We start from the raw sequence: 23,433 nt of genomic DNA on the forward strand, positions 1-23,433 counted from the left end.
TTGAGGCGAGCTAGCAAGGCCAGAGGGTGTCAAAGATAACTGGCTATCACCCATCGGCACTATCAGCGCTGCTGGTCAGCATAATCAAGAACTCTATGGCTTTGGCTATCCAGAACCGCATTTCACTCGCTACACAAATATTTCGGTTTCGCTTAAAATTAAAATTGGGGTCTCGCTTGGTTTTAATCTCCGTCTTGAAGCGAATGACAAACAAGTTCCCACTTTCACTTGAGCATGGCATGGCAGAAGACCCGATAACCCAGAACTGGTTGTGGGAACGACTTATTGTTGTTGTTGTTGTTGCTAGGGCTCCGACCGCCAGACCGATGAGCAAACATATTGTTCCATGGAATTTTTGCAGCAGCTTTTCTCTGATAAGAAAAGACCTTACTCAATACGGGGAATCGGGGTCAACCCACAGGAAAAACTATTCCTTAGAAACAGCTAAGCTTTTCTAATGCCAAGCTGAGTTTCACAGTTCTCCCTCCTTCAAATTATATGTTTGAAAAAGAGGGTGACTTAAATAAACAATCAATTTTTAAGTCACCCTCTACAATAGTACTTCTTAATTTTCAAATAATTTGTATCGTAATTGTGTACTTTTTTCAAAAGAATTAGCATAGTGTATTAGGCGAATTTATGTAATGGAGATAATTATTTAGCAAGCAAAAGGTTCACTTCAAGATATACAATAAAAAAGAACCCTTAACAAGTGTATTAACATGCGATTAACGATTATATTTATTTTGAAGTTATTCATGCTTTTCTGATCAACTGAAAACGATTGAACGATAAGTTATTCAATAATTAATAACTAAACCCTCAATTACAAAAGGCGGTAATTGAAAAATGATTGACAAATAATTCTATTTGAACCAACTACCAGATTAATGTTTGCAAGGTATCTAAACATATAATAGTAAGTTCAATAGTTATAACTCAACAAGTACAATCGGAAAATTTTCAAAAAATTACACAAAAATTTAAAAATATATATATCCCGGATAGTATTTTGAGTTAGACGAGTTCGAAGTTTTTCTAGCCGCGGGGAGGGTTTAAATGAGCTAAATGTGCAAGTGCTTCATCAAGTTTTAGTATGTCCGCCATAAACACGGCATAAAGATGATGGCATTAGGTCCTAAACCCAGAGAAAATCCCCGACGAAGTGTAAAAATCCCAGAGGGAGGTGAGCTCAAAAAGCGCAAGCCAACAAACAGAAAGCAGTAAACAGAAAACATTGAAAAACACGGGAAAAATAGAGGGGAAAACGAAGCGCTTTCGTCATCGCGGACGGCGTCATAAGCCAGTAGATATTTCTCTTAAGTCAAAGTTAATGGCTCTTAAATCAAAGTGAGATCGGAAAGACTTCTTTATACAAAGCCAGTTTTTGCGATACCTGCGGAAAAGCTCAAAGATACTGGCGATATCACTTGTATCTTTGAGTTACGTAAATCCGCTCTTTTTTTGCGGGGGAGCAGAGCAGTGCGGAATGAGTGAGCGGGCGAGTGCTTTTCCCCCGTTTCGAGTGAAAGAGAGCGCGGCGGCGCAGTGCGGCAGAGATTAAGATACATAAACAAAACGGCAAAGCATGCGAAAAGGCAGCACAAAGCAGAGAAACAAAAACAAACGTCGGTGAGAAACCGGAAAATTGCCAATGCCAAATGGCCGCGAAAGAGAGCGCAGTCGCGCTTGAGAGAGAGTGAAAGAGCGAGCCGAGTGCAAGTGCCGAGGAGACACGAGCTGAGGCGAATGGCCACGAACAGACACGAAGCCCGGCGGCCGCGGCGATTTCAGCGCACAGAATCATTCTCGAAATCGCGCGCGAACCTTTCGCACCAGCAGACCGCAGATACAAAGATACAAAACCACAAGAAATTCGCAAGACCGAAAATCGCAAAAAAATAGCAAGCTGAGAGTTTCCCCCGTTTGCAAGAAAAAAAGCGCCCAGGCAGCCATCGAAAAGTGCAAGTGAAGTGTGGGAGTGAAGTTACTGCCGAGTATAAAAGCGTATAAAAACAAATTAGGAACGAGGCCTAGTGGCCCAAATTCAGAAAGCAAGGCAAGAAAGCAAAGAAGATCAAGCGAAAATTTGAATAATTAAAAATAAACACGCGCCGTGTGAGAGAGTGTGAGTGTGCGTGCGGCGTATCCGTCCGATACGCGCCCGCTGACGTATTATCCCCCGAATACCGTTATAGCCGCCAACGCTGCCGGCCGGCTTTTTGTGCCCAATTAACGCACATTCAACAAATTGCCAGGCGCGAAACAAAGATATAAAATACAAACTGTTACAGCGACATCGGAATATCGAGTTAAGCCCAGTTTATCGGCCGTAATAAATCGCAAAAGTAAAATTACCTTTCGTCTCATTCAATTTCGCTGCGGTTCGTTGTGTTGCAGTGCAATTGAGGAAATAAAGAGAAAAGTTTATAAATAAATATACAATATAGAAATAACTGAATGAAGATGTTTGGCATAAAACATCACAAACAATTGGTGAGCGAGATCTTGAAAATACGCGAAAAGGTGATTGCATAAGGATATATCTACACCGCAACTGTTACCAAGTGACCTCATTCAAGGTTGCCCCAGCGGCACCAAAACAATATCCTATAGATATTGCAGTTTACTTGGTTTCCCAATTAGCGCCCACGCGCGTCGAAAGTTTTTTATTTTATTGTTTTTTTGCAGTTTAAAATGGTTAATGTGGATATATAAGGAGGGCTTTACGGTGGTCTATAATTAACCTTGAATCACTCATTTTAATTCCACTTTGTTTTTTGCCCCTGTGAACTTAAATTTAATTGGATTTCACTTCTCGGAAATTTTTACAGTACTATTTTGCCTTTATCAAATCAAATTTCCAGGGAACCTGCCGCGGAATAGATACTTTTATTTAGAAGCATTCGACTTGCGTGACGGATGCAACAAAGTTAGATGCAGATACCCCCAGGAAAATGTGTTCTATGTCGCCATTTGCTCAATTAGGAATCGCTTTAAAGTGCCCACACTGGGTCATTAATTTTTAATGGGATGCTCAATAAAGTTGTTCACTTTAATTAAGCGTCGATAAGCAGGCTGTCTGACTAACCCAAGTCTTGTTTTTTTTTCGCCCGCAGGAACCAACTGAGCTGAAGAAGCGCCTGGAGGAAGTGCGTCTGCTCGAATCGCGACGCTCCGCCCGCCTGGCAGATCAGGATCGCGACACAGACTTTGCCAGACTCGCCGACATGAGTGGCGAACGCCGCAGAACCACCACACACAGTATTGAGGTGCCATCGCAGCTCACGGCGCAGCACAAGTGAGTACTCCTTAAAAGACACTTTATAATTGATGCACAATTAATAGAGCATTTTGGACTTTGGCCTTAATAATTTTTAGACCCATACCTTCTTGATTATAACATAGTTTGAGCTTTGAAGTAATGTTTGAAATAGTCATTTGCCTATTAAAATAAACGAAAAAATTTTCAAAGTGCTTTATAATGTCAAGATAAGCTTCAGTTTGTAGAAAAAGATATCATTTACAAAAAAATATATATTAAATCTAGCAAATTGTACTCAAATAAATCGACTAGTCAGAACTTTGGGTATCTATATGTAAGATTACGTGTTTTGGCTTATACGTAGGTAACAAACCATTATATCCCCCACTACTTTTGCCGGTCGTACCCGGTTTTTATATTCGCATTTTATTCGTTCGTTTTGTGTTTTCGACTTTGGCTGGCTTTTGCATAAATATGCAACGATTGGCGTCTGTGGAGACTGGGCCATATCAATAATTTATAAGTGGCGACAAATTAGCGGAACCGGCCACCAAGTCACGGACATCGTCCAATCCATGTATAATATCTATAATAAAATGGTGTCTCCGTCTTGTCGTTCAGCTGCGCCCTCCACGGGCCACGCCCAACTGTTTAGCATAGACGCCGCTTTAACTGCACTTACATAAAGAGTTCTCGCCACTACCGCCACCGCCACCGCCGCCCTCGACCTCGCCCCTTCCGTTTGGCCTCCACAGCGCTCCCTTCGGAGGGACGGCAGCTGATTGCAAAATAATTCAAATTTTCAATTACCACCCGCTCAGACGTCGCGACGACTACGCCGAACTTAAGACGGCGGCGACGACAAAAAATACAAAATACGAAATACTAACATTTGATTACGAAGGCAAACAGTCGCGCCTGGTGTCATTGTCTAAGTAAATGCCCTAATAAGATGGGGGCTTTTTATTTAGGACACCAAATAATACGATAGTTCATGTTATTTCCCTGAGTTTCAGTTGTTGATTTGTTACCATGAGAATATGAATATATATCATATATGGGAAATGGGAAATAATGACGTATTTGAAATTTATCAATTTGGATGCCAAATCAGTAAAAAACTGGTGTATCTAATAGGGAACTTGGCATTTCAACATATCACTTAGCCCCAGAAATATCTCCACGAGTGCAGAGCATTAAATTTCCGACTTGCAATTGGAGCGATTGTCACTCGTCGCTGATGGTTGCGTATTCCATTTCAATTTCAATTGATAAGCCTCGCGCGCCGCAGTCGAAACTATTAGTCAAGTGTGCAAAAAGCAGCAACATCAGCGGCAGCGCCGAATGCCGGCCACGTTCTCAATTGATAATAAAAATAATAACAATAATAATCAAAATAAAGAAAGCAAAAAAGAGGAAAAGAGGGAACTGAAAACTGAAAACAAAAAGCCCAGGCAGGCGGTAAAATATGGCGCGTCATGTCCAGCCAAGGGTGGAGAGGGGGGGGGTGTAAGTGGTATAAAAGGCAGAAAAGTGGGGGTTGGGCGACAGCGGGGCACTTCAATTGCGTCGCAAATACCAGCTACCATCCCAAGTCGAAACTAAAAACAGCTGGAAAAACTTAAACTAAAGCCAGGCGGGGCAGCCGATGTTGCTGTTGCTCCTGCAATGGTTGCTGCTAGTGTGGCAATTGTTGCAGTCTATGTTGCCGTTGTTATTGCTCCTCTGAATGTTGCTCTGTTGCAATTGTAGCTCCTGCTGTTGTACTTCAAGCTGCTGCTGTTGCTGCGCTAGCCGGCAAAAGAGGAACAAAGTCAACAACGCTCCATTCTGTTTCTGTTTCATTGTGTCCGATGGTTGTAATAAAATTCAAATAAAATTCAATTGAGTTCAGCGCGAGTCGCTGGGCCAGTTTAATTTAATTAATTACAGTGAAAAGAGAGCGCGAGATGTGGCATGTGGCACATTTGGGGGGACACCCTGTAGCTGTGTGAAACAGAAACCGAAACCGAAAACGATACTGAATATTGCCGGCTTTGCCGGGTTTTGCCGCAATTTCAGTTAGTTTATCATTGCTTGGTGGCCCTCTGGTTATATTTTTGTTATTGTTTCGAAACTCGCCCGCGAACGCGGAAGTATTTTTTTGCCCCCCACACTCACAGATACGCAAATAAGCTGTAAGCACAAAGCTCTCGTCGATTCGTTTGTGTATGTGTGTGTGTGTGTGTGTGTGAGTGTCTATCGTCGCCATATTCTTTATGTTTTGATATGCCATCTGGAGAGCGAGAGGGAGACGGCACTAAGGGGAGGGGCACTCACACACACGTGTAATGATAACAACTCGCTCACCTTGCGCGGAGCGCCTTCCCAGCCACTGCCCCTCCTCCGCCGCCCACCGAGTGACACGCGCTTCTCGCGTAATGCGACGTAATATCAACCGGGCAACCCCCTTCCCCTTATAAAAACCCCCCGAACACCACCCACCTCCTCACCCCGCTAATCTGAAATGTGCTTTTCTCGCTTACGTGTGCGAGCGCTTCTTTCCACACGGAATTTGGTTCTTAATGCGTTTCTTTTTATTATTATTAATTTACATAGTTTAGCAACCGATCTGATAGTTTGAGTAAACAAAACTTTATTTTTCTCAGCGTTTTCCTTATTCGTTTATTACCCGCGTATACAAGTCATTGGTTAAGTAATATTTACCTCTTGCCGGTTGTAAATCACAGAAAGACTCAATTTGTTTGATGTAATTCACTTTTTTACATTTAAAACTCATCATGAATCATCATCATCATCATCATCATCATCAGACATGAAAAGGTTGTTAACTAGAGTTTTTTTTTTTTGCATTTTATTAATATTTATTCACACAGCTTGGCAACCGATAGTTTAAGCAAACGGAATTTTAATTGTCTGTACATTTCCCTTTTTAATAATTGTTGTCAATTTGTTTGACAGTCCTGTAATCTTGGAAAACTTCAGCTAACAAGGAAAACCCAACTGCAAATCAACTTTGATTCTCAAGAGCCCATCCACAACCTTTCATTACCAGCCATTTTATGGCAGTGCAATTGCAGTTGACAGACAAAGAACGCATAATGATACAGCACAAAAAAAGAAGAAATAATCATAAAAAAGAATCAGAGAAAAAATGGAAGCGAATTAAATGCGGAAAAAAAGTGGTAATAAATATAATAAGCGCGTAATTATCGCGTAAATGTCAATTTACGCGACGAATGCGTTGCGTCAGTGCTAATTTTTAACGCTCGACTGGCCGGCAGACCCCATCTATATGGAAACCCCCCGCCTCCCACTGTTACCCCGCTCATTTGTGGGGTCGTTCGTCTAATGAAAGCGTGTAAGCGTCAATTGGCCAGGTTACTCAGTTATAGTTAAGTTTTGTTGTTGTTGTTGATGCTGCTGCTGCTGCTGTTGTAATTGCAATGATTAACAACAGCAACCGACGCCGGGGGAGCAAAGTTCCCCCTTTCCACAATAACCCCTTCTACTGCAGTTGCATTCGCCGCTGTTGTTTATTGCAAAAACAAACAATATGGGAAACTGGCAGTGAGCAAAGAAAAGCAAAAGAACAGCACAAAAACACACAGCACCCAAGAACAACAACGACAACAATAATAATATAAAAATAATTTACAAACAAGTTTACCGTTGCAAACTAAAGAAAAATAAGAATGAAATCAACAAAAAAAAAAAAAGACAACAAAAATTCAGAACAACCATAACAAGTTGTAAATAATTATTCAACAAGTTCCACATAGATAGGGAAAAACTCTGAACGCCACAAAAACAAAAAAAAAGTCTTTAAGTCAATTAACCATTAGTTGACTAATGTATTAGTCATGGCATCGATTTGATAGTGATTTCCAATGCAAATTGGCTGAGAATTATTTAAGCTACCCTTTGAAAGAAAAGTCCAGTGACGAAGCCTGCATAAACCACGTTTGAGGTGACGTCAAGAAATTAGCAATAAAAACGGGGAAAGCGCACGACAAAAATGACAAAGCAACAACAAAACAGGCTAGAGAGCGGGCTGGTCGGAAAATGGGGTGGTGGAAAAAAAAGAATTCAAATCCAAGTTGGCTGGCAGCGGCAATTAGCCGAGACTTGAAAAATATTTGCCAGTTGTTTTTTTATATTTATTTTTTGTGCTTAGCTTTGTTTTCCACTGCTGCTGCCGCTGGCAAGACTATGTACAAATATTATTATGAGCGACTGTTTGTCTTGCCCTCAAAAATACGCCGAGAGCCGAGCAGAACAGCTCGCAAAAAGAAGAAAAACGAAAAAAAAAAAAAAATAATACTTAATTTCAGTACAATAAAAAGTCAAGTCGAGCGCAAAAGTGGGTCAAAATTATTATTGAAGCAGAACAAAAACAAAGCCAGCAGCAAGGCAACGATAATGGCAATGCAGAAACAACAGCAACAACAACAACAACAAAAGGGGTGGGGAAGGCGGGTGATGATTGGGGGAGAGAGCTAAAATTAATAATAATTTTCTAAGCGACGGCCCCTCGACGGCAAGTTATTGAAATGCATTCGCATTTCGCATTCACCCGGCCAGGAGAGACACTCCAATAGCAGGGACCATCATATAACCTATATATACCCCTCGAATGCAACCCCTCTTTCCCAGAATATCCCCCTCCCACATTGGGGTATCCATTGCCCAGGCACCGTTCCAATGAACGTAAACACAATTTCCCAATGTTCTGCACGAATAGTTTGTTTGATCGTAAAATTTTATTTCTGCATTCAAATCGCAGCGCTAAACAAAATGCAAAAAAATAGCGAGGAACGCGAAAAAAGACCTAAATGCCATTGCAGTTGTGTGCTTCTACACAGCAAGAAAAATGTTCATTGTATTGTTCTTAAAATTTGATTACCTTAGGTATTATATTTTTAGACTGCATTGTAGTTCATGTACAACCATTAAAGTTGTCGTCCAGAAATGTTTTAAAATAACTTTTAGTTCACAATGGAAAAGTAATTTGTGTAATATGGTCATCAAATTTTAAATATCTAGTTTCCTATTTTTTCGTGCTCTTTGTATACCTTTTGCATTCTGCTTATGATTTGGCCAAGGATGAGATTCGTGCCAAAAAGGAATCCGAATCGATGCGGTTTGGCGGAAGGGTCATGAATTTCCTAGTTATGGTTTTTAGCCAGAGTGTTGAGGGCTTGCGGTCAGTGGGGAACAGCCAACAGGGCCTGACTTTAATTTGTAAGGCAAATAACGCGAATATCATACAGTTTGGCAATACATATCCATGTTTGCTTGCAGCCTTATTTCTGGCATTCAATTTAAATTTGCATTATTTATGCCCAAATGCATTAATAGACTGTGCCAGAAAAGCTCCATTTCACCCCACACCTTCGGCGATATGGAAAGATTCAGTGCGAGATTCAGTATAGTGGAAGTCCAGATAAGGCGGCCAGCGCAAATGTGTTGACGTTGATGGGCGAAACAATCTGTTGAAAACCCCATCAAGTGGCGGATGAAAAAAAGGGGGCCAATGGGCGCATATTCGTACCATTTTCGTCAGCTAGTAAATTTTTAGTGGCTCCGACTACTGTGACCTCTTCGAAATGGGCACACACACATAGCTGGCATAGACTGGGCAAATAAATAAAAAGTGCAGAGCAGATCGCGGCTGGGGTGTCTGAAACAGCAACATGATCAACAGTTGCTCATAAATTAAAGTTCGCCAGCGTTTCGTGTGCCGATTTTCGAATCGCAGGCAATAAAATTTAACGTGCACACACTTATGACCGAACGACCGAAGGATAGGCGGCTGGCGGAAGGGGGCGGGGCCGCAGATCGGAGTATTGACTATATACTATATCGTATGTTGTATGCAGTGTGGAGTGCATCACGCAACATTTGCACTGCGGCCAAAACGCAAACGCAAATTTCGAAGAACCAAAAATTAGATTGAATTGTTTCTCCTTCTGCGGCAATTGCAGTCTAAAAATTGTGGAAAAATTGAGTTGGGGGATTGGGGGATTGGGGGGTTCATAATGACCGACCTGGTCTAGGCAATTTGATTGAGTTGTTTCCAATTGAAATGGCAAAAACGCTGCGGGTGTTGGCACTGATGGCTGACAGCAAATGACTCCGAAACCACTTCGGAGTGCCTTGCAGTGCCGGGCCGAGGCAAAAGTCATTTGGCTTGGCCCGGCCGAGTCGAGAAGGCAAAAGGCAGTCCAAACCGCAGCGCAGCTCTGTAATTTCCAGTTACAGTTACAGATTTCTAGCCTGCCAGCTAGCCGAGCAGTGATTTGGCTTATTTTGCCGGGCCTGCGGTGGCCGGAATGGTTTGGAATCGTTTGGAATGGTCGAAATGGTCGGAACAGCAATTGCCTTGCAGTTCCTTCAACTTCAACTTCAACTTTAGATTGGGAGTAGCAGTAGGAGTCGCAGCGGTTCTTGGGGCCGTGTCAATTAGACTTTGGATGGGGGGCTGTGTCCTGGGCCTTGGGGCTCTGTCATTTCCATTCGGTGACCCACAAGATTCCGTCAAATTGTCGTGTCACGTTGGAGTTGACTAATTTGACTGCCAATGAGTGCCACGCCTTCACCTTTACTTGGCTGGATGGTGCTCACCAAGTGCAGGGCTAAGCAGAGAGTTTTCCCACCGCCTTTTCTCTTTGGATAATTTAAAGTGTCGGACTGTGGCTGTCGCGATTTGTTAATTGAATTAAATGTTGGCCAAGCGAGCGGGTCATTAAAATGCAGGAGACGGCATTGTCGGGGCACTGGGACTGGAGATGGAGTCACTTGACCGAGTGTGCAACTCGCTTGCAACTTAGCTGTATAACTGTAAAGGAAAACGCACGTACAACTGCCGCCAGCATTGCGGCTTCGACTTCGACTGGGCCAAAACGTATGTGAGAGCGCTTCGCATGGTGGGCCAATGATGAGGATTTTAATTGAAATTGACGTTGCTAATTGATTAGCCAGCTAAAAGCATTTTGAACAAAAGAAAGCTATTATTCTTGCCAGCGTACAATTAAGTGGTCCCACAGGATTTGGGTGTTTAAGTAGCTCACGTTGTCATTGTCTAATACTTTTTTGATTAGAATTTTAAAACAGTTTTCATCGAAAGAGCGGAAACAGCACAAACCAAGTTACCTTTTTTTTAACACATCTATCATATTTTAACGTCATCTTTTGTCTGTGAATAATAATTAGTTGCAAATACAATAGTATTCCTGATTAGCTTGGGTTTGTGTGTGATAAATTTTCAATAAAATTTGGTTTTTTACATTGAAAAAAACTCTTTTAAAGGAAATCACTATTTGTTTGTTAGAGCCCTCGCTAGATTTGATTTCTTTGTTAGCCGAGTTAAAAGGATTGCTATGTTATTTCACTATGCATCCCACTGTGTTGTGTTGGCCAGAGTGGGTAATTCCCAGGTCTTGCGACTGACTGGCCATTCAAGTACCGCTAAATTGTTGCAGCAACAGCGACTGCAGTAGCAGCAGCAAATGCAGTAAGTGCCGCAACTGCAGCACCGACGCTTCCTGACGCTTGCCGCTCTGCATGCTAAGTAGCTGGAGGCGAGAAGCCGGCGACACATGAGCGGCAAATAGCAGCAGCAGCGGCCCACATTCAGAGTGCTTTGCCAGTGGCAGTGGCAGGTGTGTCAATCCCGCCCCAATCCCCTTCCAACCCCCTGTCTGGTCCAATGTCCATCGAACAATGACAACTGGCAGCTTGTTACGCCCTTTCGAATATCACACGCTTATTACTCTTGTCACTGACTGCTGGTTGTTGGCTGTTGGTGTTTTCCTTCTTTTTTTTTTTTTTTGAGTGGGAGGCCTGGCTGCGGAAATCCTCTCTGCGTCACGTGAACGCTGTGTACAGGCAACTTTTCAAATTGAATTTCGCCGATTTATCAATTTCCCGAAAACACAAACAATAGAAAGTGGAAATGCCAATGGAAATGGCAATGGAAATGGCTGCCGGCAGCGCTACAACATTGGTCATGGCTAATGACATTTTGGGCCAGGTACGAGTAGTACAGTAGGCCCACCGAAGGCAAGGTGCAATGCCTGGGGAAAATCCACTTTCAAGTTTCCTCGCTGCCTTGCCTCGAGCCTTCCGTTTTTTTTTCGCTCAGGCCGAAGGCAAAAGCCGCTCATGTCCGCGCATTTCTAATAAGCCCGCGGGGCACACCTCAGTTCAGTTCAGTTCAGTTCAGCCAGCCGCTCAAGTTCAAGTTGAGGCCTCCTGTCGCCGACAACATCGCAAAAGGGAGGGAAAACGGAAAAAAACAAACTCCAAATGGCTGAAACAGAATCGACATTGGCGCGGAATTAATACGATTTTTATTCATGACTCCTGCAGTGAGAGAAAAAGGTATGCAATTGAGGTATTTCGAATATAGAGGCTTAGTTCATAGTAATCAGTCTTACAAAAAAGCCAAAATATTTTGAGGGTAAGAAAATAAATTAGTATTTCAATTTAAACGTTTTTAGAAGGTTTGCTTATCTATCAATTGATAGTGATCAATCTTACAATGAGGCAAAAAACTTGAGCCTCTTTTGACTGTATATTTAGTATCATAGGGTCCTCTTTTAGATTTTTTTTAGTGAATAGGACAGAGACCGCTGGCATTAAGGGAAGGTGAAGTGGCAGGGGAACTGGGCCCATGGGGCGATTGCCAATCTGCTCCGGCCGCCGGCTGGCTTCCGTTGCCGGAATGTGGTGACAATGTCTTCTTGAGCTTTTCTCCTCCTCTACCTTTTGGCTAAGGCTTTGGCTGCGGCTTCGGCTTCGACTTTGGCTTTGGCTTTTCCTTCTGCCTTCTGTTTTGTTGCCATAGACAATTGCATTGTTGTTGTTGCTGCTGCCTCCTTGGCCGTTGTCGCAATGCTAGTAATTTGTGCAAATGAGCCTCTAAAAAGGCGTGGAGCCTTTCGGACGTGAACGGAAAACCAGGGAACGTAAAAAACCGAAATAGACAAAAAAATGTTTAAAGCGCCATTCGGCTATGTAAACGATGTGGGTCCCGCCGAAAACGAACAAGAAAGGAAAGCTGTTAAATGTTTTTCCCTCTATTTTCCAGTGCTTCATTTTCAGATTTCTGCCATAGTTCAGATGGCTTCGTTTGCTGTTTAGCTGTATTGGGGCCGTAAAACAAAATGATAATACCGTTGGCTTTTAATGTTAATTGAGTTGCCGTTCCTTAGATTTAAAACTGTAAAAGTCCAATACTTAAGGGAAACACTCACCCCCATTCAAGCCTATCAACGGGAGCACGTGCTCCGCTCCGAAAGATAAATAATAGCTGCCCAACGAAACCATAAACAACACGCACCGGGAAAAAAACAAAAAAGGAGAATCAGCTATTTCAGCATAACTATTTACTACGCCAACTCTGACGTTTTGCCGTCGTTATCTGCGAGAAATTAGCAGAGACCCGAATCAAAATAAACCGAAAGTAAACATAAGTGAGCGGGAAAAAAACTCACGCACACTGCCATAAATGGGGTGATAAAGCGCCCGGCAAAGAAGAAGATCAAAAAAAAAAACCTACCAAAAAAAACTACCAAATAAACTACCTTCTCCTCCCCCCAAAAAAATACGCACACATTTTACTGTTACGCACAGCGCTTGTTTTCGATTTAATGCCGCGTATTTTACCTGCAAAAATGTTGGAATTTCGCTATTTGTTTACCTCCACAAATTTCCGTCTCGACTGGCGCTACTTGGCTTTGAGGCCACATCCCCAAAAGTCGGGCTTTTGTTTGCTTAACTCAATTTTATTGTTCGTATTCGCAAAAAAAAGAAGAATCGGGCGAGAGAAGATTGAAGCAAAAACACAAAAAAAAATATATATATATATATATGTGTGTCAACGGCGGGCAGGGCTACAAAAATGAAACCTCCAAATTAACAGGGACAACAACAAAAAGAGGTCGCCTTGTTTAAATAAAATAAACAAATAAAGAGGCAGCAACAAAAGGCGAATTCAAAAGGCGCCATGTGAGAAAAACTCCCAGAAAAGGCGGAGGGGCACATTGACTCACCTCACGCAATGCAAAACAACTAACAACAACAGAAACATCACCTTGAACAACAACAGTTAACAACAATCCCAGGCACTTGTCTGCTTTTTGGCCTGTCCAAAAATAAACCAAAATAAAAAAAACACACACACATATTTTTCGTCTGACAACGTCATAGGCAAAATAATATAAACTAAAAAAAAAATCGTCAAAAAACGAAAACAAAAAATGTAGGCACAAAAATAGTGAACAATAAAAATGCGTGTTGATTTGTTTTGATTTTTTTTCGCTTATGGTTTATGGAAAGATTTTCAAAATATTGCGCATACGCACCGTGTCCGCTTGCAAACTGGTTCAAAACCGAAACCAGTGCGCTTCCTGTCTAGTTGTCATAAATACGCCCATCTGGTTAGCATCGATCCATTTTTGGGCCAAAAGACTTGTCACTACACGTTTTCCCTTTGTCCAATGCGTATTTACCTTGGCTGTTGGTTTCTTTGCTATTGGTTTTACTTTTCTTTTTTCAACGAACATTTCCGCTTTTGTTGTTGTTGTTGACATTGGCTTGAATAGGCGCAGATATGTGCCATAGAAACTTGCCCTTATCGTGCAAACTGATAAGCCAAAAGCTCTTTCGCATGGCACACAAAAAACCTCAATGAAGTTGGGGTTAAAAATCAAAAAATAAACAACAACTTTTGTTGTTGTTCCCTGCGCTCTAATCACTGAAATCAGCCAACGACTTTGGTTCTTTTTGTGTGTCGTGGGCTTTTATTTTTGCCTGCGTATAAACTACACTTGAAAATTGTTTAGATTTTGATTGGCGATATCTAAAAGGGGCCTTTTCTTGTCAGATTGCAGGCCAGGCAGGTCGGAGTCGCTTTGTCTCCGGTTAACTCGCACTTGCGCTTTCCCTGGGCAATTTGGTGAAAGTTTTCCGGCCCAGGCCGAAAACAAAAGCGAATCTTGAGCACGTGGCTAATTCAATAAGCTTTAATTGCAAACTTCAAGCTACAAGCTGCAAACAACAAACTGCAAACTGCAAACCGCACAAAAATCCAGTTGAAATGGAGCTGCAGCCAGCGATTTTCATGCAATTTCCACTAATTTCGCCGCCACATGCAAACAACAACCGACTCGACTCCTCAGTTCGGGGCATATCATATTCGCATCTCTTACTTCCTGACACTGCAATGTAATTTTGCTTTCAACACCTCTTTTCCAACTCGACTCCTCGACTCCTCGACTCCCCGACTCCCCGACTTTGTTGCTGATTGCACGGCCAGTAAAACGTGGTCAAATAATGGCCAGAGCCGAGCGCAACAGCAACGTTGTTTGCCGCACATTTCCCAGCCTGGGAAATGTGCCTCGAAAAGACTGGCCCCGAAATCGGGCGCGAATATATCGCATTTCAATCACGCGCTCTGGGGCAATTTACGTGCGGCCACGCAGCGAGTAGGCCGAAAAGGCAACTTAGCTGGACCTCAGAGAGCAGCATCACAATGCAACATCAACATTGCAACTGCAACTGCCGCTTGCAGTTTATTAAAGTTTTTCCAGCGCTGCGCAATGGGCGGAAAGCAAACGGCCTAACGGTACGGATTGTGCGCATTAAATGGCTACATCGTGATGGCCAAAACCCCTCCACCTCTCCAACCCCTCAAGCCCCCCTCCCATTTACCACCATTTTCCAGCTCGCTTTTCCGTCAGGCACGCGTCTTTTGCCGGCCGGCATAGAAATGGGGGACCAAGAAGAAACAGCACTGATTCTCCACGGCTGGGGAAATGTCGATTTATGCGCGAATTTACTTTTATGCGATTAGCAACGATCTGCGGCAGAAATTTATCGTTAAGTTTAGCAAATTTAATTGGGACGGAAATCCCGGCAAAAGCAAAAGGTGCCAGTGCTTAAGACAAAAGGCTGAAACCTGGTAGCCGAGTAATAAAGTTTTATGGCCCGCTGTTTGGCCAAGGAGCTGTATTCGGCTAAGTGCAGTCTTGGCCACGACAGCCTGCGGCTTTTCCCATTTCACAACGGAGTTTGCAGCACGAGTTGTGTTTGTGTTTTGCGCTAAGCGTTTTGGTTTTAACCCGAAGCAGATGTTAGCCGGAAGATAGCAAAGGGGAGTTCCCGCAGCCCTGGATGTTGCAAATATGCCGCTTAAATCTAAGCATCAATAATAGCTGACTCTCAAACCGTATCCCTATCCATATTCATCTCCCTGTTGACCGAGAATAAGTGCTTCATTGCCAGGCAGCGCGTGCACTTGGCAAGGTTTAATCCTGGCACGCAGCAAGTGTTGAACTGGACGCAATCCCTGGGACGAGTGGTGGTGGCCATGACGACGTCTCTATAGCCGGCGCTTGGCTCAATCGGATGGCCCGGAGTGGCAGCACTCAGCTTGATTATGGCGGGTATGCCAAATCAGTTTTCCCATTTCAAATGCTTTGAATTTATGACAGTGTCGCGTCTTTATGGTCAACATCCCCTCTCGGCAGTCCCTGGATGCATTCTCCATTGTCGACGGCTGCCTTTGTTGAATTTATTTGAGCGAACAAACACTGTTCAAAGGGATTTTGCCTGATTTTCACTGATTTGGCCAGCGAAGGTTGCGCCAAGGTTAGCTTAAAGCCAAACTGCATGGAAAGCCAGTCGTCCAGCGGATCTGGGAAATCTACCCGACCACTGAAAATCGTTTGACGTCGCTTCAAATATGTGAGGTCATCGGAAGGAGGCCAATTAATGACGAAACAATAACACACACAATGGGCGGCAGTGGAATTCAGTGGCCGCAGAAATTAGTTAAATGGAAAAATAGTTTTGCTATGTTTTGCATTGAAATGCCGCTCGAAGCGATTATCGCTGAAAAGACCTCGTGGCATTGTTGTTGTGCAAATTACAACGACGTGCGGCCGCTTTGATGTCTAAGCTAAGGCTGCCGATGCCTGCGTGTCTATATCTTTATCGGCCAGTTTTTCAGTTTCTATATGTAGATGAGTGCTTGTGGGGGTGGCTGATAAAATCAAGAATCAGAACTGGGTCAATGCTTAGAGTTGAAATTGAATTGCCACTGAAATGAGATGGGCCTGAAAGCTGTTTAGAAAACTAGGTTAAATATGTTTTTAGTGACCTTTAACATTGTTATAACTTGTTTAACAAAATTAATTAATAAATTTAAAAAATATTTCTTATAAATGCATTCAAATATAAGGTTAAGATTTAAATATTTTTTGTTTCATTTATTTTTTAAATTTGTGTAAGAATCCTCCTTATTAACAAAATAATTTGTATATAACCTTCAACTTTTTTATAAGAAATATTTTATCTTTTAGCGCTGGGATAGGAAATTTAGTAAAAAACAAAATTCAAAATGATTTTTTTGTGTTGTAGGTTAAAGAATAAGAATCTTTGTTAAATTATGTGGTTGACTTGTGAAAATTAAATTTTTTTAAAAAAAGATTCCCTTTTAATAATCGACTTATCAATGTATTTGCTTATATTTATCTTCCAGTTCACGGAAACGTCCGCCCAGCGATCACCAGGACTACATCAGCGATCCGAACAAGGACGAGGAGACATGCCGTGCCGCTGAGATTCTGTCTTCGATGAAGCTGCAGAGCCCGCATGGCGGTAGGTCAACCTCCGTCCCCGCCCCCTTTTGACCCACGCGTCTTAGAGCGACAATTAATTTTGCCAATTTCTTAGCCATGGCCGACAAGTGCTCGAGTCCCGGCAGCAGCTCGTCGGCCTCCTGGAGTTCCGGTTCCGCTTCGCCGCCCCTCAGCGACGACGGCCACGCCCACCACAGCCCACACATCATAATGTCGCCACACGATGCGGCCAACGCACGCATACGCACAACGTCCGTGTCCACGTCGGACGAGGGCATTGTCATTGACTTCAAGGAGGAGCGCAAGAAAAAGGTGAGCGATTCGATCCACATCCCCCATAATCTAGAATCTAGTATCTAGAATCTATCATCTAGACATGTATCTCAGGGAATGCGGTCAGAGGAATCTGGGCTGTTGGCGGTGAAGCGTGACATTTGTTGCATTTTAATTGCAACTTTGTGTATAGATTTTAATTGCCATAATTATGTAAATGTCGGTCGGTTCTTGGCACGGCCACACGGCGTATGCTTCATGCCCCCACTGCCGCACACCGCACGCCGCACACTACGTCCATTACTCATACGCAATGTGCTGCCGGCGAAAGAAATATAAAAAATCAAATAAATGTCGAAAACGTTTCTCGGCTAGGCGAATGCCAGCGCATCAATCACACAAAAGGGCAATGTCAGCAGCTCGTTAACTTGGCAAGCACACACAAACTCGCTGGCAGACCGACCAGCAAAATCAATAACCCCCAACCGGCCAGAGTTTCAGACATTTGGCTCTTTAATTAATTATGTTCGAACTTTAAGGGCCTCCGCCTGAAATCGAGAACCGAAACAGCAGAAACTTACGCAACTGAAAGCCGACAGAAACGCCCGCCCCTCCCCAACTTTCAGCCATAACCAGCGGACAGTCTGCCGTTTGCCGTTTGTTTGCCCAACTAGTTACGCTCTTTCGCCCGCTCGTGTGTTTGACTATTTCGTTTAGAGCTTTTAAGGGCTCTTAACAGCAAACAGACAAAAACCTTAAAACGAGCAGCCAGTCGGCAATGACAACAATGCCAACAAAAAACAATGGGCAGCGGAAAGAACAAATATCGAAGTGAACAGCAGCTGCGGCAGAATATGTTAACCTTGAAAGTCTGATTAGATTTTCATATAGTGGTTATATGTTTAATTTACACTTCGTCAAGGCCAAAGCACACTGCGAGAAAGGCTTGGTTCGTGGTTCCTAAAAAAAAGCTAGAGATTTATTTCGAAACAAACATTTTTCGAATCGATATCTTATCGTTGCATTTCTTTGTTGTTTGTCTTTAAATTCTAATAATTAATCATTATAGGTTAAAGAAAACTTTTGCGAAGTTTTGAGTACTCAGTAAACGGTTTCTTATTCGCAATGAGTCATCGTTGTATTGAAACTATTGATAAATTAACTTTTGAAATCTTTATAACAACTTGACTTCTCGCCCAAGTCCAATCAATTTTCCATTCGTTTCAATTAGTCAAACGTTTTCGAATCTTCGCTGCCAGCAGCCATTGCACTTTCACTTTCCATACCTGTTGCACAACCGAGACGAAAAAAGTGACCAAAGCCTCAAACTTCCTGCTCCGTTCGTCTGTGCCAGACCTAAAAAAAAGTGTCTGTGGCTGGGAGTGCGCATTTGAATTTATGTCAGAGTCGGCCGGCCACGCCCACCGTTTTTGGGGGGGGCTCGGGCTGCGGCTGGGGCTGGGGCTGAGCAGCGAAAACAAACAAATGCACAATCGAACACAATGGAAAAGTTTATTTTGCCAAGGCGTGGCTGCTTAATTGAAAAGATATATGCCGCATTTCCGCATCTTGCATCTCGAATCTCGCTGGCCAGCAAAAACACAAGCCAGCTGGATAGATGGATGAATGGCTGGATATAGATGGGTGGATAAATGTACGATCGCCGGGCTGCGAACGAATGCAATTAATGTCTAATTGTGCGCAATTATTGTCAGTTGTCAGCTGTGTGATGTGCCGCATCAGAATGCACTCGGGTTAGATCGAGTGGAGATCTTCAAGGCGGCCACGTGGCGCATACGTAATTTCATCCAGCTGACATTACTCATACGCACTGATGCGCGTGCGGCTGTTACCAGATGCATCGAAGATTAACCTTCACTGCTCGTCAGCGCTTCAGGCGAATCAAATGGAATAAACTGTATATAAACTACAGTGAAACACACTAAAGAACCGATTCATTCGCTGTGGCCTTTGTCTCGTTGGTTCGTCACCACCATCGTGCGGGTTATTACTTAAAATGCAGATTTATGTGCATTCACCATTTGCCAGTTACCGTCGCCCGTGACAATCAGGGCCAACGTTGCCCCACCGCCTGCCTTTTAATCAAGGCCCTTGCAATTGCACTCCCATTAAGGCAAAGCCGTACAGCTCCAAGGCGATGTTCCCCCCACCCCTTCTCTCCACCGCAATGGGTGGTTAAACGCTCGCCCATTAATTTCCAACACACACACACGGAGTTCGCGATGGCCGCCAAAGGAAAGCTCGAGTGGCAAGGCCACAAGTCAATCCTGGAGGGGGAATTATAACGCAAACTGCCACGGTAGCAATGTGACAAGCAATCAGAGCCAACAGTTTGCGGTGACAAAACCAAGCCGCTGAAAAAGTGAGTCGACTTGGGCCACCAGCTGCAGCTTCTCATTGAATTTCCCCTGAATTTTCGCCTTAATTGGGCCAACCCTTTGAGAGCTGCATCACCATTCGCTTTGTAGATGCGGCTAATTGCACACGCCATGTTCTCTACTATGTATAAGCTTTTCAAATTCCAACTCACAGTATAGCATAGGTTTTGTTATTTTTTTTGTTTTTTTGTTCCGACTAATTTGTTTTATAATATCAAAAGGCAACAAAAACGGCAAAGCCAAAGCAAACAGGCAAATTATAGTGCACAGAGCAGACAGCGCGGCGGGTGATTCAGGGGTGGCGCAGGAGGGGGCTGCTGCTGGGGGAGAGGGGGGGCGGATGAGCGGCGTTGCGGTTAGCTGGCATTAAGCTTTCGCAATGCCTGACAGTTGAAACACAAACAACAATGGCGGGCGGAAAAGGGAAAGGGAAAGGGCGGCGCAACTGCATTCGCGGCCAGCCAACATGGCGCGGCACACGTGTCTGTGTGAGCCTTGGCTTAGCTGCTTTGGCCTTTTTTTGACAAATGTGCGCGCATTTTGCAGCTGGCAGCAGAGGAGCTACTACACTCATGAAAAATGAAGGCTTTCATTTGCAAAATTCGAATTACTTTTGTCTATAGAAGCAGTTTTGTAAAGAACAAAAAGACAAGAAAAAAACTTGTTAAGAGAAACAGTTTTAACTTTTGAAAATATTTTTCGTTTTAATTATTTCTGAATGCAACCTATTGTATCTAGCGCTATAAATATAAGTATAAAGTTGTCGTGTTATGATAATAAAGAAAATAAAAAATAATAATGTATTTACATTATTGCACTAGTGTACTAGTTTAGAAAATAATTTGTATGGCTTTGCTTCTACAAGTTTTTGCTGTTTAATCATCAACCTTTAAGTTTGTGTCGATAATTTTCTAGTTGAGAAAATTCAGAGTGGTTTAAGAACAGCTAAAGTTGAGAATAAAAAACTTTTCTTGGACTTCGAAACAATTAATTTTTGATTAAACTGTGCTAGTCCTTGGGAATATTTTGTATGAGTGCAGCAAACAGCAGCACAGCAACTGCTTTGCAGTTTATTTTTAAACAGCTGCCATTTTGTTTTTAACAAGCTTAAATTTAAATTTATGATTTTCGTTTTTGGCCTCACCTGCGCCCTGGCTTTGGATTGTTTCCTTCGCGTGTGTTTGCTTTACTTTCTGCAAATTATTTTTAAACCGAAAACCAGAGCAGAGCAGCGCAGAAATATGGCAGAATTTAATTAAAATCTGTACGGCGAGTGTCTTTGAGGGGCTCTGCAGCAACCTTGAGTGAACATTCACTCGCCTCACACTAGAGCACCTTAGCACCTCAGCACCTCAGCCGCAGCCTCAGCCTTAGAAAACAAGAGGCAATTGCTGCCTTCGGCACTTTGTACATAGACCAGCACCAGCATCGACGTCAGCATCGCAGTCGTGTGTATTAATTTCACTCATATGGCTGTTAACCTTGAATTCTGATTAGGAAGCGATTTAAATTTATCTATAAGTCATTTTTCTTCGCTTTGGCACTCGCCTTTCGTTCGCTTGTGCCGCTCGCCTTTATTGAGTTATTATTAAAACTTAATTGTTAATTGTGCTGCTAAAAGCCATTTGGCTCCCCTTCGTTCGGAAACCACCCGCCCCCCATTCCCTCGATGTGCAATTTGTGGGGCATTAACAATTGCAAATGACTTGGCCAAAGTGTCGACATCTTGGCTGCGTTGGTAGATTAGGCAACCCGGCGACGGGCACGGGGCGTATGAGTAATGACTGAGAAGAAAAACAGCTGGGCGCAAATGTAATTACACCTTAAGCAGAATAAATGACAGAGCAACTGACTGACAGCCGGGCCAGCCTACACCTAGAACCAAAAAGAAACTGCAATCAGTGGAAAGGCAGTGGAAAAGCAAAGGGTTACAGAGCAAAAAAATGCTATCAAATCATGATCAATCCTATATTTATTTATATAAAATACTTACAGATTAGCTACAAGAAACTTAACTGCATGGTAGAGTAAATCAATAAAAATTATCTAGGACTCCGACTGCACTAATCTTTAATATAGACACGAAATGAATTACTAACACTGACAAATGACAAAGGTAAAAGGAATGTGCATTGAACTTATCGAAAAATAATTCTGTAAAAATAGGGAGGTATTTTTAGGCAAAACCGCCATTTAAACTTATCGCTTAAGCTGACAAATGTCTCACGTCTTTTGCATTCAACAAGCTAAGGAAATGGCTGCCGCAATCCGTCAAAAGTCAGAAAGTCAGTTGCATGAGTGCCCAGACATGCACACCACACGCTGTATCTGAATGGGTGCCTGTGCCTTTTCAAGTGTGTGCGTGTGGGAGAAACGAACTCATAAATTTGTCATAATTGCAGAAATGTGACTAAGGCAAATGGCAATGGGGGAGCAAAACAGAAATGCAATAAAAATATTTCCACATATACTTGTGGTACGCAGTTAGCTGCGAAAACGGGCGGGGGCCTTTATTGGAAAAATGATTATTTAGTTGGCTTTTCCACGGGGCCAGATCTGTGCCAAGTGCAAATGCAAACGGCAAACGGCAACGGAAAAGCGGAAAACGGTCAGAGCAACAAATGCAGCGCCAATTTTCATGTTCAAGGTGACAAAACGAAACGAAACAAAACGAAGCGGACACTCGAGCCAAAAGCTTCAGCTCATCGTTTGGCCTCGTTTCCGTTTGGCTATTGCTTTTGCTTTTGCTTTAGCAGTGTTGTGTTGTTTTGTGTGTACGCTGCTTTGCTGTATCTGGCTTGCTGCAGTTTTAACCTGGCCATTTCATGCTATATTTGTCATCACTCCGGTATACCACGGGTGGGACAAGGAGGGAAAATCGGGGAAAGGCCGCCGCAAGTAAAATTTTCCCTAGCGCTGTTTGGCGTGTGTAAATGCAGTGCCATTTTGGCCCACTGTACCGCTGTCATCCGCAATGGCAGAGCCCGAGAAAAGCGCTTCGCCGAATGCGGAATTTGGCATTGGGCTTGGGGCCCGCGCCTCTGACACACTTTGCCAGCCTTCTGCTTATGGCCAGATTCAATATGTGCACTTGCATGATACAATATAAATATAGATAGGAAAAAAGGCGGTATTATTCGCTCAGAAATGGTTGCAGAACTCAGAAAAAACCAAATATTAATGTTGATTTTAGAATTTAGTTCAAGAATTATGATGTAATAATACGGATGATTTTGTATTCAGTTTTAATATTAAAAGGCAATTTGATAGTAACTAGACATTCGAAATATACTTTTAATTAATTATTTATTATCTCCTACTTTTTCTCTTAAAACTAAAAAGTTATTTAAAAAGATTTGCAAATATTAAGCATTTTTCTTGAACCAATCAATCTTGAATGCTATATTTACTTTATTTTGATTAACTTTGGGGGAAATATTTAAGCTGTTTCCGGTTTTTGACTGTGCTTTTTTTCACCCAGCGACAAGAACAATTTGCTTTTACATTGTCGTTAAAAGGCATGCAAGCGAATGTTTGCGAAACATCTTTTGGCAAACGTTTGCCACGAGCCCCAAAAAACATACACCCAAACACAGTGCTCTAATTTTGATTTCATTTTGCCAGAAGCGAAAAACTTTGAACCCCAACCCGCCCACTTTTCCGACCCCCAATCACACAAAGACTTTTCCGAGGGGTCACAATTAGATCAGCAAAGTAATAGAAGTGCAAAGAGCCGAAAGAGGGCAGCCCGGCGAATTGGCCTAGTTTCGTGGCACGGTACACAACAAAATGGCGGCCCTTGCAACTGTTGTCGTGGCTGTACTTTTTCACCAACACGCTCTCGCTT

The 23,433-nt window shown here is 42.8% G+C and overlaps 1 protein-coding gene across 6 annotated transcripts in view; it reads left to right on the top strand.

Moving 5' to 3' along the window:
• The window catches only part of LOC128266479 (zinc finger protein 704), a 117,582-nt gene that overhangs the window by 55,671 nt on the left and 38,478 nt on the right, over positions 1–23,433 (top strand). For 5 of the 6 annotated variants that reach the window (XM_053003031.1, XM_053003039.1, XM_053003068.1 and 2 more), the window contains 3 exons: positions 3,120–3,301; positions 16,815–16,933; positions 17,009–17,226. In XM_053003031.1, the coding sequence (XP_052858991.1) occupies positions 3,120–3,301; positions 16,815–16,933; positions 17,009–17,226 (519 nt within the window). Of the gene's footprint in view, positions 1–1,522; positions 2,527–3,119; positions 3,302–16,814; positions 16,934–17,008; positions 17,227–23,433 lie in introns of those variants that run through there. The other variant, XM_053003050.1, reaches the window with a different exon arrangement.

The sequence above is a fragment of the Drosophila gunungcola genome, chromosome 3R (genome assembly GCF_025200985.1).
Source record: "Drosophila gunungcola strain Sukarami chromosome 3R, Dgunungcola_SK_2, whole genome shotgun sequence".
Lineage (NCBI taxonomy): Eukaryota > Metazoa > Arthropoda > Insecta > Diptera > Drosophilidae > Drosophila > Drosophila gunungcola.